The sequence below is a fragment of the Oncorhynchus kisutch genome, linkage group LG18 (genome assembly GCF_002021735.2).
Source record: "Oncorhynchus kisutch isolate 150728-3 linkage group LG18, Okis_V2, whole genome shotgun sequence".
Lineage (NCBI taxonomy): Eukaryota > Metazoa > Chordata > Actinopteri > Salmoniformes > Salmonidae > Oncorhynchus > Oncorhynchus kisutch.
In genome coordinates, this window is record NC_034191.2 from 84,795,781 (window position 1) to 84,814,330 (window position 18,550).

An 18,550-nucleotide genomic window follows, 5' to 3' on the forward strand; every position below is an offset into this window, starting at 1 on the left:
AAGGGAGACAGTCCAGCCTCCCATTATCAGCCAAGGGAGACGTCCAGCCTCCCACTAGCAGCCAAGGGAGACGTCCAGCCTCCCACTAGCAGCCAAGGGAGACGTCCAGCCTCCCACTAGCAGCCAAGGGAGACGTCCAGCCTCCCACTAGCAGCCAAGGGAAATGTCCAGCCTCCCACTTGCAGCCAAGGAAGACGTCCAGCCTCCCACTAGCAGCCAAGGGAGACGGTCCAGCCTCCCACTAGCAGCCAAGGGAGACGGTCCAGCCTCCCACTAGCAGCCAAGGAAGACGTCCAGCCTCCCACTAGCAGCCAAGGGAGACGGTCCAGCCTCCCACTAGCAGCCAAGGAAGACGGTCCAGCCTCGCACTAGCAGCCAAGGGAGACGGTCCAGCCTCCCACTAGCAGCCAAGGGAGACGTCCAGCCTCCCACTAGCAGCCAAGGGAGACATCCAGCCTCCCACTAGCAGCCAAGGGAGACGGTCCAGCCTCCCACTAGCAGCCAAGGGAGACGTCCAGCCTCCCACGAGCAGCCAAGGGAGACGGTCCAGCCTCCCAGCTAACCAGCTGTGTGTTCAGTAAACCCTCTTTCTTATTGATCTAATGTGGCAGAATGTGGAAGCAGGTGGCTGAGGTTTGCCAAAAAGCCTTGCAGAACTGAATGCCAGGGTGAAAGCAGTCAAGAGTGAAAATAAATTACTCTGGTTGACGTGGCTGCCTAGCTAACCCTACTTTGAATCATCTCAAATATAAAATATAGTTTGGACACATTTTTTGGTTACATGTGTTATTTCATTGCTTTGATGTCTTCACTATTATTCTACAATGTAGAAAATAGTACAAAATGACCCTGGAATGTGTAGGTGTGTCCAAACTTTTGACTGGTACTAAAATAAATACATAGTCCGACATTGCTCGTCTAAATTCATTTTTTAAAACTTTTAGATATGTGTATCGTTAGATATTACTGCACTGTTGGAGCTAGAAACACAAGCTACACCCCCTGAACAGTGACGAGGAGGCTGCGCTGAGGAGGCTGCGCTGCGGAGCGGTCTGTCTCAGACAAGGGGAAGGCTGCCACTGACAATGTGCTCTGCTACAGTCGAGACAAAAGCGAGAGGTCTGTTCGAGGAGAATGTGCAATTGTGGGCGGCAGGGTGGCCTAGTGGTTAGAGTGTTGGACTAGTAACCGGAAGGTTGGAAGTTCAAACCTCTGAGCTGACAAGGTACAAATCTGTCGTTCTGCCCCTGAACAGGCAGTTAACCCACTGTTCCTAAGCCGTCATTGAAAATAAGAGTTTGTTCTTAACTGACTTGCCTAGTAAAAAAAAATAACATCAGCTAAACATTGATATGCATCAATAAAAAATGGATTTGATACTATTTCCATTGTACACTGTGGGTAGCGTACTGTTTCCATTGTACACTGTGGGTAGCGTACTGTTTCCATTGTACACTGTGGGTAGCGTGCTGTTTTCATTGTACACTGTGGGTAGCGTACTGTTTCCATTGTACACAACATTTTTTATCCTCAACACATTTCCAATATGTACTTTAAATATTGTTCTTCAACTATTTGTTTGTTTTCTACTGGAAGAATTAGACAGTGCATGTAAATAGTCCAGTTGAGCCAGGCAGCTTTCTCTGTCTGTCTCTCAGCCAGGCAGCTTTCTCTGTCTGTCTCTCTGTCTGTCTCTCAGCCAGGCAGCTTTCTCTGTCTGTCTGTCTCTCTGTCTGTCTCTCTGTCTCTCAGGCAGGAAGCAGCGTGGGCAGCCAGCCTCCCTGTGGCACCGCTGCGTCACGGTTTTTCCAGTGACGAGGAGGCTGCGCTGCGGAGCGGTCTGTCTCAGACAAGGGGAAGGCTGCCACTGACAGTGTGCTCTGCTACAGTCGAGACAAAAGCGAGAGGTCTGTTTGAGGATAAAGTGCAATTGTGTCGCTTGGATTGTGACTATATTTTCACTAATGATGATCTGATATCTGAAGTATTGGTGAGTAGCGGCGCTGTTGGTAATTGAACACTGTTCTGTGTAATTGATGTGTAAAAGCTTCGGGGGTGGAGACGAGACAAATAGTTAGCAGAAACAGCACTGGCGCTAATCATTTTGGTTATGTTCGTTTGGCTACAATGTTGCAGAAGGTAGACATTATAGACAAAGCAATGGTATTTAAATATGATGATAATCGGGTAGATAATGAAGTGGTTCATTTAGTTGATGCTCGCATTTTTATACATCTGACGTTTTATCGCAGCTGTTGAAAAACGAATTGACTACTTATAAAAAGTTTGGTGTTTGGCCTTTAATAAACCATGTGATTGGAGCAGGTTGAGTGCAGGACAGGTGAGGACAGAGCACGCCAGTGTTAATAAACCATGTGATTGGACCAGGTTGAGTGCAGGACTGTTGAAAGTGTTAGGCTATTATATTTAATAAAAATAACATGTTTTATTTAACTGGGCAAGTCAGTTAAGAACAAATTCTTATCAATGACGTCGCTGGGCCAATTGTGCGCCGCCCTACAGGACTCCCAATCACAGCCAGATGTGATACAGCCTGGGTTTTTGTAGCCTAGTTGATTTTGTGGTTGTAATGGGTATTTCTAATATGGTGTGTTGTCTAAAGTGTATTCAGTAGGCTAAAATGATTCCCTAGTTCGCCTCATGGCCACTACAGCTCGAGCTCTCACAGCTGATGTGTTGTCATAGCAATTATCATTAATCAGTGGGATTGATCAGGTCAACGTGGGGAGGCTGGGCACAGATAATCAGACGTGATATAATGATTGACAGATATCAGCAATTAGGCTACGCTATTCAAATGAAATGGCCCGTGTGTGTTGCTCGCCTTGTCATTGAAATAGACATTGATTCATCATTCGATTATATGGGAATCGGGGGACATTCAAATGACACTTGGCGCAAAGGAATCCCTTTTATTGTTAAATATTTGTCTGTCAAGCTAAATCAATTACAGCTTGTTAGTTTAGAGTAATATCTAAAGGATTGGTTATTCTGCATTGGACATGTTTAGAGGACAAAAGAACTGTTGTCTGGAAGGCTATTTTCCCTGTTCTCAATGTCTTCTCCACAGAACAAAGTAACAGGATGTCATTTATAACCCAACCCTAGCCTGTGGTTGACCAATTATAATTCCTTGCAGTAAAACTGGGCCAATGGCCAAATACCAAGTATCCTGTTTCAGGCCCAATGTATAGACAATTCAGATCAGTGAGAACATGCCACATGTAGCTATGAGTCCCGGACTGAAATGCCTCCCGTGTCTCAGACCCATTCATTCCCTATTACAGAAAGACAACCATTTCCATTGATCATTAATTCCCTATTACAGAAAGACAACTATTTCCATTGATCATTAATTCCCTATTACAGAAAGACAACTATTTCCATTGATCATTAATTCCCTATTACAGAAAGACAACCATTTCCATTGATCATTAATTCCCTATTACCAATGAGGTCGCTCTTGCTGCTGGTGAGTCCCTGATCCACCTCTACGCAGACGACACCATTCTGTATACTTCCGGCCCTTCTTTGGACACTGTGTTAACAACCCTCCAGGCAAGCTTCAATGCCATACAACTCTCCTTCCGTGGCCTCCAATTGCTCTTAAATACAAGTAAAACTAAATGCATGCTCTTCAACCGATCGCTACCTGCACCTACCCGCCTGTCCAACATCACTACTCTGGACGGCTCTGACTTAGAATACGTGGACAACTACAAATACTTAGGTGTCTGGTTAGACTGTAAACTCTCCTTCCAGACCCATATCAAACATCTCCAATCCAAAGTTAAATCTAGAATTGGCTTCCTATTTCGCAACAAAGCATCCTTCACTCATGCTGCCAAACATACCCTTGTAAAACTGACCATCCTACCAATCCTCGACTTTGGCGATGTCATTTACAAAATAGCCTCCAATACCCTACTCAACAAATTGGATGCAGTCTATCACAGTGCAATCCGTTTTATCACCAAAGCCCCATATACTACCCACCATTGCGACCTGTACGCTCTCGTTGGCTGGCCCTCGCTTCATACTCGTCGCCAAACCCACTGGCTCCATGTCATCTACAAGACCCTGCTAGGTAAAGTCCCCCCTTATCTCAGCTCGCTGGGCACCATAGCATCTCCCACCTGTAGCACACGCTCCAGCAGGTATATCTCTCTAGTGACCCCCAAAACCAATTCTTTCTTTGGCCGCCTCTCCTTCCAGTTCTCTGCTGCCAATGACTGGAACGAACTACAAAAATCTCTGAAACTGGAAACACTTATCTCCCTCACTAGCTTTAAGCACCAACTGTCAGAGCAGCTCACAGATTACTGCACCTGTACATAGCCCACCTATAATTTAGCCCAAACAACTACCTCTTTCCCAACTGTATTTAATTTTAATTAATTTATTAATTTTGCTCCTTTGCACCCCATTATTTTTTATTTCTACTTTGCACATTCTTCCATTGCAAAACTACCATTCCAGTATTTTACTTGCTATATTGTATTTACTTTGCCATCATGGCCTTTTTTGCCTTTACCTCCCTTCTCACCTCATTTGCTCACATTGTATATAGACTTGTTTATACTGCATTATTGACTGTATGTTTGTTTTTACTCCATGTGTAACTCTGTGTCGTTTTATCTGTCGAACTGCTTTGCTTTATCTTGGCCAGGTCGCAATTGTAAATGAGAACTTGTTCTCAACTTGCCTACCTGGTTAAATAAAGGTGTTCTCAACTTGCCTACCTGGTTAAATAAAGGTAAATAAATAAATAAATAAAAAATAAAAATTACAGAAAGACAACCATTTCCATTGATCATTAATTCCCTCTTGACGTTTAGTCCTCTGTTGTGTATTTTGATTATTCTCACACCAGCCAGCTAACGTTAGCTAGCTAACAGTACACTTTAACTTTAAATTAAATCAACTTTGACAAAATTAGAAACGTGTAATATCTACAAATGTTTGCTAGCTAGATTCTTACCCGTATACATGGATGGATGCTTCTCCCTCTCTGTCACGGATGCCACGGTTGCCCTTAGATTGAAGATGTAATCTGGAGACAGGTGCTTTATACATCAGCCTTCTGTGTGTTCCCTTTTCGTCTCTGTCTGCATATTTGCAATCAAACGGCAGAATTCCTTAGCTATCATACTCTAATTCCACTGATTTCAAAACTCTGTCCTCCAGAAAATGGAGAGCAACACTTATGCAGATCTACAACGTGATGTCATTCAGAAAAGCAGCGTTAGAAAAGATTACTCACACATACTGACCAGCTCATATTATAGACAGAAGCCTGCTACATGGCAAACCAATCCAAACTCCTCTCTCAGCATGTCCATCCCACTCATTATCTCAGCCAATCATGGCTAGTGGGAAGGTTGCTGCCTTTATCTGTGGCTAAACCAACTAGGCTCATAATTTAGAAATTGTTTTTACAGATGGCATACAAGTTTGATATTGAGGCACATGAAAGTTGGCATGTTCCAGAAGGCATTACTGATTAATAAAAACAAAGTTTACATTCAAATGGCTCTCCTGTGACGTAGTGACGCATGACATGCACCTTGTTTCCTGAAACGAGTCACATATTTCATATTTTTCAAACCAATCAGATCTTTTTCAGAGCGGAATGTATTCAACTTAAATGTGTCGTCCTCATTTAACCCCCCTCTGAATCAGAGAGGTGTGTCTTCCTCATTTAACCCAACCCCCCTCTGAATCAGAGAGGTGTGTCTTCCTCATTTAACCCAACCCCCCTCTGAATCAGAGAGGTGTGTCTTCCTCATTTAACCCAACCCCCCTCTGAATCAGAGAGGTGTGTCTTCCTCATTTAACCCAACCCCCCCTCTGAATCAGAGAGGTGTGTCTTCCTCATTTAACCCAACCCCCCTCTGAATCAGAGAGGTGTGTCTTCCTCATTTAACCCAACCCCCCCTCTGAATCAGAGAGGTGCGGGTGCTGCCATAATCGACATCCACATCTTCAGCGCCCGGTGAAGTGGGTTAACAGCCTTGCTCAGGGGCAGAACAACAGAGTTTTACCTTGTCCGCTCAGGAATTCGATCCAGCAACCTTTCGGTTACTGGCCCAACGCTCTAACCACTGCATGTGCTCTGCCGCGCACGTTTCACAACCACAGGAAAGTGTTTAACTGACACACACAGAGGCTTCTGTCTCCAGGGAGTGAGCGTTAATAAGTATTGATGAACAGCTCAAACACAGCAGATAGCATAACTAAACTGTGAAAACTAACAGTCTTTCTCTTCTGTTATAGTCTCCCTTAACTTTCTCATCCCTGGGTTGAGTTTGGCTTCATGCAAATGTTTCAAAGCACAATGAAAATTAACACTACTGCAGTTGCTATCTCAATCTATAAATATTATCATTGACTTTAAATAGACATATAGTGAAAAAGCTTAGAGCAGCGGCTAGTATTGTCTGATTTTAGTCATCGTGGACACAGTAACATAAAGGTTTTGACTGATCACCTCTTGGAAACATTTTTGCTCCATTGTGCTAAACAGATCCAGGTCTGATGGTTCCAATGTTCAAAAGTGTTCAGTAGGCTGCACTACCTTGTAGACGACACTACCTTGTCCACTGCGCTACCTTGTAGACGGCACTACCTTGTCCAGTAGACGGCACTACCTTGTCCAGTAGACGGCACTACCTTGTCCAGTAGACGGCACTACCTTGTCCAGTAGACGACACTACCTTGTTCCCTGCGCTACCTTGTCCAGTAGACGACACTACCTTGTCCACTGCGCTACCTTGTCCAGTAGACGACACTACCTTGTCCACTGCGCTACCTTGTCCAGTAGACGACACTACCTTGTCCACTGCACTACCTTGTCCAGTAGACGACACTACCTTGTCCACTGCGCTACCTTGTCCAGTAGACGACACTACCTTGTCCACTGCGCTACCTTGTCCAGTAGACGACACTACTTTGTCCACTGCGCTACCTTGTCCAGTAGACGACACTACTTTGTCCACTGCGCTACCTTGTCCAGTAGACGACAATACCTTGTCCACTGCGCTACCTTGTCCACTGCGCTACCTTGTCCAGTAGACGACACTACCTTGTCCACTGCGCTACCTTGTCCAGTAGACGACACTACCTTGTCCACTGCGCTACCTTGTCCAGTAGACGACACTACCTTGTCCACTGCGCTACCTTGTCCAGTAGACGACACTACCTTGTCCACTGCGCTACCTTGTCCAGTAGACGACACTACCTTGTCCACTGCGCTACCTTGTCCAGTAGACGACACTACCTTGTCCACTGCGCTACCTTGTCCAGTAGACGACACTACCTTGTCCACTGCGCTACCTTGTCCAGTAGACGACACTACCTTGTCCACTGCGCTACCTTGTCCAGTAGACGACACTACCTTGTCCACTGCGCTACCTTGTCCAGTAGACGACACTACCTTGTCCACTGCGCTACCTTGTCCAGTAGACGACACTACCTTGTCCACTGCGCTACCTTGTCCAGTAGACGACACTACCTTGTCCACTGCGCTACCTTGTCCAGTAGACGACACTACCTTGTCCACTGCGCTACCTTGTCCAGTAGACGACACTACCTTGTCCACTGCGCTACCTTGTCCAGTAGACGACACTACCTTGTCCACTGCGCTACCTTGTCCAGTAGACGACACTACCTTGTCCACTGCGCTACCTTGTCCAGTAGACGACACTACCTTGTCCACTGCGCTACCTTGTCCAGTAGACGACACTACCTTGTCCACTGCGCTACCTTGTCCAGTAGACGACACTACCTTGTCCACTGCGCTACCTTGTCCAGTAGACGACACTACCTTGTCCACGGCGCTACCTTGTCCAGTAGACGACACTACCTTGTCCACGGCGCTACCTTGTCCAGTAGACGACACTACCTTGTCCACGGCGCTACCTTGTCCAGTAAACGACACTACCTTGTCCACGGCGCTACCTTGTCCAGTAGACGACACTACCTTGTGTGGTGCAGTGAAAACAACAGCCAGACTCTGAGAGAACAAGAGTTATCTATACTTCCCTAGCTAGTGGATTTGTTCTGTAGTCATGGTGAGATCATGTTGCTCCTGCTATGAATTCAAAATAATCCTTAGTGGTTGGGACTGTCATTAGGTGTTCCTCTAATCCTTAGTGGTTGGGACTGTCATTAGGTCACGTGTTCCTCTAATCCTTAGTGGTTGGGACTGTCATTAGGTCACGTGTTCCTCTCATCCTTAGTGGTTCGGACTGTCATTAGGTGTTCCTCTAATCCTTAGTGGTTGGGACTGTCATTAGGTCACGTGTTCCTCTCATCCTTAGTGGTTGGGACTGTCATTAGGTGTTCCTCTCATCGTTAGTGGTTGGGACTGTCATTAGGTCACGTGTTCCTCTAATCCTTAGTGGTTGGGACTGTCATTAGGTCACGTGTTCCTCTCATCCTTAGTGGTTCGGACTGTCATTAGGTGTTCCTCTAATCCTTAGTGGTTGGGACTGTCATTAGGTCACGTGTTCCTCTCATCCTTAGTGGTTGGGACTGTCATTAGGTCACGTGTTCCTCTCATCCTTAGTGGTTGGGACTGTCATTAGGTCACGTGTTCCTCTAATCCTTAGTGGTTGGGACTGTCATTAGGTCACGTGTTCCTCTCATCCTTAGTGGTTGGGACTGTCATTAGGTCACGTGTTCCTCTCATCCTTAGTGGTTGGGACTGTCATTAGGTCACGTGTTCCTCTCATCCTTAGTGGTTGGGACTGTCATTAGGTCACGTGTTCCTCTCATCCTTAGTGGTTGGGACTGTCATTAGGTCACGTGTTCCTCTCATCCTTAGTGGTTGGGACTGTCATTAGGTCACGTGTTCCTCTCATCCTTAGTGGTTGGGACTGTCATTAGGTCACGTGTTCCTCTCATCCTTAGTGGTTGGGACTGTCATTAGGTCACGTGTTCCTCTCATCCTTAGTGGTTGGGACTGTCATTAGGTCACGTGTTCCTCTCATCCTTAGTGGTTGGGACTGTCATTAGGTCACGTGTTCCTCTCATCCTTAGTGGTTGGGACTGTCATTAGGTCACGTGTTCCTCTCATCCTTAGTGGTTGGGACTGTCATTAGGTCACGTGTTCCTCTCATCCTTAGTGGTTGGGACTGTCATTAGGTCACGTGTTCCTCTCATCCTTAGTGGTTGGGACTGTCATTAGGTCACGTGTTCCTCTCATCCTTAGTGGTTGGGACTGTCATTAGGTCACGTGTTCCTCTCATCCTTAGTGGTTGGGACTGTCATTAGGTCACGTGTTCCTCTCATCCTTAGTGGTTGGGACTGTCATTAGGTCACGTGTTCCTCTCATCCTTAGTGGTTGGGACTGTCATTAGGTCACGTGTTCCTCTCATCCTTAGTGGTTGGGACTGTCATTAGGTCACGTGTTCCTCTCATCCTTAGTGGTTGGGACTGTCATTACGTGTTCCTCTCATCCTTAGTGGTTGGGACTGTCATTAGGTGTTCCTCTCATCCTTAGTGGTTGGGACTGTCATTAGGTGTTCCTCTAATCCTTAGTGGTTGGGACTGTCATTAGGTGTTCCTCTAATCCTTAGTGGTTGGGACTGTCATTAGGTGTTCCTCTAATCCTTAGTGGTTGGGACTGTCATTAGGTGTTCCTCTCATCCTTAGTGGTTGGGACTGTCATTAGGTGTTCCTCTCATCCTTAGTGGTTGGGACTGTCATTAGGTGTTCCTCTCATCCTTAGTGGTTGGGACTGTCATTAGGTGTTCCTCTAATCCTTAGTGGTTGGGACTGTCATTAGGTCACGTGTTCCTCTAATCCTTAGTGGTTGGGACTGTCATTAGGTCACGTGTTCCTCTCATCCTTAGTGGTTGGGACTGTCATTAGGTGTTCCTCTCATCCTTAGTGGTTGGGACTGTCATTAGGTGTTCCTCTCATCCTTAGTGGTTGGGACTGTCATTAGGTCACGTGTTCCTCTCATCCTTAGTGGTTGGGACTGTCATTAGGTCACGTGTTCCTCTCATCCTTAGTGGTTGGGACTGTCATTAGGTCACGTGTTCCTCTCATCCTTAGTGGTTGGGACTGTCATTAGGTCACGTGTTCCTCTCATCCTTAGTGGTTGGGACTGTCATTAGGTGTTCCTCTCATCCTTAGTGGTTGGGACTGTCATTAGGTGTTCCTCTCATCCTTAGTGGTTGGGACTGTCATTAGGTCACGTGTTCCTCTAATCCTTAGTGGTTGGGACTGTCATTAGGTCACGTGTTCCTCTAATCCTTAGTGGTTGGGACTGTCATTAGGTGTTCCTCTAATCCTTAGTGGTTGGGACTGTCATTAGGTGTTCCTCTCATCCTTAGTGGTTGGGACTGTCATTAGGTGTTCCTCTCATCCTTAGTGGTTGGGACTGTCATTAGGTCACGTGTTCCTCTCATCCTTAGTGGTTGGGACTGTCATTAGGTGTTCCTCTCATCCTTAGTGGTTGGGACTGTCATTAGGTCACGTGTTCCTCTAATCCTTAGTGGTTGGGACTGTCATTAGGTGTTCCTCTAATCCTTAGTGGTTGGGACTGTCATTAGGTGTTCCTCTCATCCTTAGTGGTTGGGACTGTCATTAGGTCACGTGTTCCTCTCATCCTTAGTGGTTGGGACTGTCATTAGGTCACGTGTTCCTCTCATCCTTAGTGGTTGGGACTGTCATTAGGTCACGTGTTCCTCTCATCCTTAGTGGTTGGGACTGTCATTAGGTCACGTGTTCCTCTCATCCTTAGTGGTTGGGACTGTCATTAGGTCACGTGTTCCTCTCATCCTTAGTGGTTGGGACTGTCATTAGGTCACGTGTTCCTCTAATCCTTAGTGGTTGGGACTGTCATTAGGTCACGTGTTCCTCTCATCCTTAGTGGTTGGGACTGTCATTAGGTCACGTGTTCCTCTAATCCTTAGTGGTTGGGACTGTCATTAGGTCACGTGTTCCTCTCATCCTTAGTGGTTGGGACTGTCATTAGGTCACGTGTTCCTCTCATCCTTAGTGGTTGGGACTGTCATTAGGTCACGTGTTCCTCTCATCCTTAGTGGTTGGGACTGTCATTAGGTTACGCCAGCAGCATACCAGCCTCCATCCCACTGCTGGCTTGCCTCTGAAGCTGAGCAGGGTTGGTCCCTGGATGGGAAACCAGATGCTGCTTAAAGTTGTGTTGGAGGCCCTTTGGTCCCCCCAAAATATCCCTATGCCCCAGGGCAGTGACTGGGGATGTTGCCCTGTGTGGGGTGCCGTCTTTTGGATTATTAAAAATTTCATGCCACTTATTGTAATAATAGGGGTGTTTAACCCTGGTGTCCTGCCTAAATTCCTAATCTGGCCGTCATACCATCACTGTCACCTAATCATCACCAGCATCCAGTTGATTCATTCCTCTTCCCTGTAACTATTTCCCAGTTCGTTGCTGTAAATGAAAATGTGTTCTCAGTCAATTTACCTGGTAAAATAATGGTACATGTTCCCTCTCTCTGCCTCTTGATAGAGCCTTGAGTGAGGTGTGTGTGTGTGTGTGTGTGTGTGTGTGTGTGTGTGTGTTTGTTTGTTTGTGTGTGTGTGTGTACCTTGAGTAGGATAACACACACTCACCATTACTGTGTTTTAGAACCCTTCACTCACTGTGTGCGTGCCGGCCTGTCAGTTTATGACTCTCAGCCCTTATCCATTTGAGTGTAGTTGTGACAGAGACACACTGCCAGGAGCGTGGCACAGCTCCAAGATATCAGCTGGATGAGGCATGTTAGTCTGTATAGACACACTCCCACACAGCCCTGGGTTATCAGTTGCCGAGGACATGCTGGACAGACCAGCAGGCAGGAGAGTGGAGGGGCAAAGTGCACTTTGACTGGGCTCGTACGACTGTTCTGTCTGTCTGACTGGGCTCGTACGACTGTTCTGTCTGTCTGACTGGGCTCGTACAACTGTTCTGTCTGTCTGACTGGGCTCGTACTACTGTTCTGTCTGTCTGACTGGGCTCGTACTACTGTTCTGTCTGTCTGACTGGGCTCGTACTATTGTTCTGTCTGTCTGACTGGGCTCGTACTATTGTTCTGTCTGTCTGACTGGGCTCGTACTATTGTTCTGTCTGTCTGACTGGGCTCGTACTACTGTTCTCTCTGTCTGACTGGGCTCGTACTACTGTTCTCTCTGTCTGACTGGGCTCGTACTACTGTTCTCTCTGTCTGACTGGGCTCGTACTACTGTTCTCTCTGTCTGACTGGGCTCGTACTACTGTTCTCTCTGTCTGACTGGGCTCGTACTACTGTTCTCTCTGTCTGACTGGGCTCGTACTACTGTTCTGTCTGTCTGACTGGGCTCGTACTGCTGTTCTGTCTGTCTGACTGGGCTCGTACTACCGTTCTGTGTGTCTGTCTGACTGGGCTCGTACTACTGTTCTGTCTGTCTGACTGGGCTCGTACTACTGTTCGTTGTGTCTGTCTGACTGGGCTCGTACTACTGTTCGTTGTGTCTGTCTGACTGGGCTCGTACTACTGTTCGTTCTGTCTGACTGGGCTCGTACTACTGTTCTGTCTGTCTGTCTGGGCTCGTACTACTGTTCTGTCTGTCTGACTGGGCTCGTACTACCGTCAAGTTCTGTCTGTGTGACCAGTGCCGCTCAGACAGTTTAGCAGACTGATAAACTCCAGATTGACTAGGAAGCAGGGATTAACCTCAGCCATTGTTTCTGCCTATAATCAGTTTGTCAGGTAGACTTACTGTAGACAGTCAGTCTGGAGAATATGACCCCCTTCTGACACCATGGTCCCCCTCCCTCCTCCCTGCTTCTGTCCCTCACTGCAACCTTTAGCTAAATAGACTTAGCTGGCTCTGCCTCCCTCCCTCCCTCCCTCCCTCCCTCCCTCCCTCCCTCCCTCCCTCCCTCCCTCCCTCCCTCCCTCCCTCCCTCCCTCCCTCCCTCTGTCCCTCACTGCAACCTTTAGTTAAATAGACTTAGCTGGCTCTGCCCCCTCCCTCCCTCCTTCTGTCCCTCACTGCAACCTTTAGTTAAATAGACTTAGCTGGCTCTGCCCCCCTCCCTCCCTCCTTCTGTCCCTCACTGCAACCTTTAGTTAAATAGACTTAGCTGGCTCTGCCCCCCTCCCTCCCTCCTTCTGTCCCTCACTGCAACCTTTAGTTAAATAGACTTAGCTGGCTCTGCCCCCCTCCCTCCTCCCTCCCTCCTTCTGTCCCTCACTGCAACCTTTAGTTAAATAGACTTAGCTGGCTCTGCCCCCCTCCCTCCTCCCTCCCTCCTTCTGTCCCTCACTGCAACCTTTAGCTAAATAGACTTAGCTGGCTCTGCCCCCCTCCCTTCCTCCCTCCCTCCCTCTGTCCCTCACTGCAACCTTTAGTTAAATAGACTTAGCTGGCTCTGCCCCCCTCCCTCCCTCCTTCTGTCCCTCACTGCAACCTTTAGTTAAATAGACTTAGCTGGCTCTGCCCCCCTCCCTCCTCCCTCCCTCCTTCTGTCCCTCACTGCAACCTTTAGTTAAATAGACTTAGCTGGCTCTGCCCCCCTCCCTCCTCCCTCCCTCCTTCTGTCCCTCACTGCAACCTTTAGCTAAATAGACTTAGCTGGCTCTGCCTCCCTCCCTCCCTCCTAGACATTTTACATCTTCAGGTGTGTTTATTATATTTAATCTGGGGTGTGTTATTGAATTCATTAATTCCAGAGTGCGCCCTGGGTGTTTGTAAATTGAGAGCGTTGTCAGATTTTCCTATTGTAAATTCAGAGCATTTCGCTTTCTGAGCGGTCAGAGCGCACACTGCCAGACACTGTCTGCCAGACACTGTCAGTGTGGTAGAGGGGTAGGGGTAGAGGGGTAGGGGTAGGGTAGAGGAGTAGGATAGAGGGATAGGGTAGAGGGGTAGGGTAGAGGGGTAGGGTAGAGGGGTAGGGTAGAGGGGTAGGGTAGAGGGGTAGGGTAGAGGGGTAGGGTAGAGGGGTAGGGTAGAGGGGTAGGGTAGAGGGGTAGGGTAGAGGGGTAGGGTAGAGGGGTAGGGTAGAGGAGTAGGGTAGAGGAGTAGGGTAGAGGAGTAGGGTAGAGGAGTAGGGTAGAGGAGTAGGTCAGTGTACAATGTAAATTGTCCAGTGGCCATCTGATTAATTGTTCAACAGTTTTATGGTTTGGGGGTAGAAGATGTTGAGGAGCCTTTTTGACCTCGACTTGGCGCTCCCGTACTGCTTGCCGTGCGGAAGCAGAGAGAACAGTCTATAACTTGTGACTGGAGTCTGACAACTGTGCAGCTGGCAACACTTTAATTACGCTTTCTTGCCGACGTTTACTGACACCATATTCAACTGGTGTTGATGTAAATTCATCAGTTATTCTCTGGTACACTCAGACGAGAGTCCTCTGAAATCTGAGTAGATAGCCAGTGTGAATGTCGATTGAGACGACTGTACTACTTAGCTAAACTAAGAATGATGGTAATAATCAAGTCCATAAACATTGAGGAGTTAGATAGCATATAGTTAATCTACTGGCAAGATCAATGTATTAGTAGCCAACTAACGTTAGGTAGCTAGCTAACATCATACCGGTACCTACTGCTATACTGATATGCTATGTGGCTCGTAAGGACAGCGTAGCTAACAAAATATCGGCCAATATAATGTGTAAGGTAACTATTTGAAAAGTCATGACTTTATTTCATTGCTCAACATTTTCTTAACATTTGTCATAATTAGGTCAAGCAATGCATTTGTATCTTGTTGGACTTCGCTGCATATTTTTCACAATTTTCTTCAAATTTGAAAACATGAAGCCATACCCATTTTCTGAATTGCATTAGGGGTCTGCTTGTATACTTATACTTAAATATTTTGGCAAATGTAGTACAACATCTGTGAAATTTTGGCATACTAACTATGACCAAGGAGCATACTACATACACAATTTACGTCACAAATAGTATGGTTAGTGCAGTTGGTATTCAAACACAGCTCTGTTCTCAGCCAGTGGTGAAGCCTCCTGGTCTCAGCTGATGGAATGTTAGTGGTGAAGACTCCTGGTCTCAGCTGATGGGATGTTAGTGGTGAAGCCTCCTGGTCTCAGCTGATGGAATGTTAGTGGTGAAGACTCCTGGTCTCAGCTGATGGAATGTTAGTGGTGAAGACTCCTGGTCTCAGCTGATGGGTGTTAGAGGTGAAGACTCCTGGCCTCAGCTGATGGGTGTTAGTGGTGAAGACTCCTGGCCTCAGCTGATGGGATGCTAGTGGTGAAGACTCCTGGTCTCAGCTGATGGGTGTTAGTGGTGAAGACTCCTGGCCTCAGCTGATGGTTGTTAGTGGTGAAGACTCCTGGTCTCAGCTGATGGGGTGTTAGTGGTGAAGACTCCTGGCCTCAGCTGATGGGTGTTAGTGGTGAAGACTCCTGGTCTCAGCTGATGGATGTTAGTGGTGAAGACTCCGACTCCTGGTCTCAGCTGATGGGATGTTAGTGGTGAAGACTCCTGGTCTCAGCTGATGGGTGTTAGTGGTGAAGACTCCTGGTCTCAGCTGATGGGTGTTAGTGATGAAGACTCCTGGTCTCAGCTGATGGGTGTTAGTGGTGAAGACTCCTGGTCTCAGCTGATGGGTGTTAGTGGTGAAGACTCCTGGTCTCAGCTGATGGGATGTTAGTGGTGAAGACTCCTGGTCTCAGCTGATGGGATGTTAGTGGTGAAGACTCCTGGTCTCAGCTGATGGGATGTTAGTGGTGAAGACTCCGACTCCTGGTCTCAGCTGATGGGATGTTAGTGGTGAAGACTCCGACTCCTGGTCTCAGCTGATGGGATGTTAGTGGTGAAGACTCCTGGTCTCAGCTGATGGGTGTTAGTGGTGAAGACTCCGACTCCTGGTCTCAGCTGATGGGATGTTAGTGGTGAAGACTCCTGGTCTCAGCTGATGGGTGTTAGTGGTGAAGACTCCTGGTCTCAGCTGATGGGTGTTAGTGGTGAAGACTCCGACTCCTGGTCTCAGCTGATGGGATGTTAGTGGTGAAGACTCCTGGTCTCAGCTGATGGGTGTTAGTGGTGAAGACTCCTGGTCTCAGCTGATGGGATGTTAGTGGTGAAGACTCCTGGTCTCAGCTGATGGGATGTTAGTGGTGAAGACTCCGACTCCTGGTCTCAGCTGATGGGATGTTAGTGGTGAAGACTCCGACTCCTGGTCTCAGCTGATGGGATGTTAGTGGTGAAGACTCCTGGTCTCAGCTGATGGGATGTTAGTGGTGAAGACTCCTGGTCTCAGCTGATGGGATGTTAGTGGTGAAGACTCCTGGTCTCAGCTGATGGGATGCTAATGGTGAAGACTCCTGGTCTCAGCTGATGGATGTTAGTGGTGAAGACTCCTGGTCTCAGCTGATGGGATGTTAGTGGTGAAGACTCCTGGTCTCAGCTGATGGATGTTAGTGGTGAAGACTCCGACTCCTGGTCTCAGCTGATGGGATGTTAGTGGTGAAGACTCCTGGTCTCAGCTGATGGATGTTAGTGGTGAAGACTCCTGGTCTCAGCTGATGGGTGTTAGTGGTGAAGACTCCGACTCCTGGTCTCAGCTGATGGGATGTTAGTGGTGAACTGTACCAGTACTGTTCGGGTTGGCCTGTACCAGTACTGTTCGGGTTAGCCTGTCAGTCCTCATTGGCTAGTATCCTGAGTTTTCTACCCATCATTACGCTCTCACCCCCCCCCCTCTCATCCCCCTCTCTCGCTCTCATCCCCCTTCTCTCGCTCTCACCCCTCCTCGCTCTCTCGCTCTCACCCCTCCTCGCTCTCTCGCTCTCACCCCTCCTCGCTCTCTCGCTCTCACCCCCCCTCGCTCTCTCGCTCTCACCCCCTCTCGCTCTCACCCCCCCTCGCTCTCTAGCTCTCACCCCCCCCCGCTCTCTCGCTCTCTCGCTCTCATCCCCCCCGCTCTCTCGCTCTCACCCCCCTCTCACCCCCCCTCTCGCTCTCTCGCTCTCACCCCCCCTCTCGCTCTCTCGCTCTCATCCCCCCTCTCGCTCTCTCGCTCTCATCCCCCCGCTCGCTCTCTCGCTCTCACCCCCTCTCACCCCCCCTCTTGCTCTCTCGCTCTCACCCCCCCTCTCGCTCTCTCGCTCTCACCCCCCTCTCGCTCTCTCGCTCTCACCCCCCTCTCGCTCTCTCTGTGTCTGAGGTGTGTTCTGCAGGGCTTCACATGGCAGCACAGGACTAGCTTGTACTCAGCAATTTCCATCGTACATTTCACTCATCTGTTTATGGTCATAGCAAATCCAGCCTATTAGGTATATGCTCTGATTAGAGAACATATGCCCATGAGTACCACCAGGGGTTTTCAGGCTTTATTATAGTAGGCTATGGATATTATTTATAGTAGGATAATCAGATGATGTGATAATAGTTAGTTTAATGCGACTTATATTAACCCTGAGGCCTTCTTGTGTAGGACGCCTATAATCATTACCATAATCACAACCCACTGCAGTTATGACATGCTGATTATGCTAATTGTAAATATGTTAATAACCCCTCTCTCCTCTCCCTGTGTTTCTCAGATCAGCTCCATGCTAGCTAGAGCCATGAGCGGTTTACTGAAGAGGAAGTTTGAGGAGGTCTGTGATGAGGACCAGTGCTACTCCTCGTCCTCCTCCCTGTCGTCCTCAGCCTACTCCGGGTGGGACTCGGAGGGCGAGAGCTGCTACTCAGACACCCTTGACTCAACACCCAGCAACCCTGGCTCTCCAGACACACACTACAATAGTGAGTATCTAATCTACTTCCTCAGCCTTCACTATGCCTTCACTATGCCTTCACTAATCTCCACTAACCTCAGGAGGCTGAGAAGATTTGGCATGGGCCCTCATATCCACAAAATGTTCTACAGCTGTGATATGGAGAACATCTGCAGATGGTGGTGCGGACGGCCCAGTGCATCACTGCCAAACGCACCACCTTGACCCCAAAGCACTGCAGATGGTGGTGCGGACGGCCCAGTGCATCACTGCCAAACGCACCACCTTGACCCCAAAGCACTGCAGATGGTGGTGCGGACGGCCCAGTGCATCACTGCCAAACGCACCACCTTGACCCCAAAGCACTGCAGATGGTGGTGCGGACGGCCCAGTGCATCACTGCCAAACGCACCACCTTGACCCCAAAGCACTGCAGATGGTGGTGCGGACGGCCCAGTGCATCACTGCCAAACGCACCACCTTGACCCCAAAGCACTGCAGATGGTGGTGCGGACGGCCCAGTGCATCACTGCCAAACGCACCACCTTGACCCCAAAGCACTGCAGATGGTGGTGCGGACGGCCCAGTGCATCACTGCCAAACGCACCACCTTGACCCCAAAGCACTGCAGATGGTGGTGCGGACGGCCCAGTGCATCACTGCCAAACGCACCACCTTGACCCCAAAGCACTGCAGATGGTGGTGCGGACGGCCCAGTGCATCACTGCCAAACGCACCACCTTGACCCCAAAGCACTGCAGATGGTGGTGCGGACGGCCCAGTGCATCACTGCCAAACGCACCACCTTGACCCCA

The 18,550-nt window shown here is 48.4% G+C and overlaps 1 protein-coding gene across 1 annotated transcript in view; it reads left to right on the forward strand.

Annotated features, from left to right (window-relative positions):
• The first annotated feature begins 1,756 nt into the window (after nt 1-1,756).
• LOC109888127 (cysteine/serine-rich nuclear protein 1-like) overlaps nt 1,757-18,550 on the forward strand; it is a 56,946-nt gene continuing 40,152 nt past the window's right edge. The window contains exons 1-2 of the mRNA XM_031796933.1: nt 1,757-1,990; nt 17,559-17,763. Coding sequence (XP_031652793.1) covers nt 17,568-17,763 — 196 coding nt within the window. The 5' untranslated portion in view covers nt 1,757-1,990; nt 17,559-17,567. The remainder of the gene's footprint in view (nt 1,991-17,558; nt 17,764-18,550) is intronic.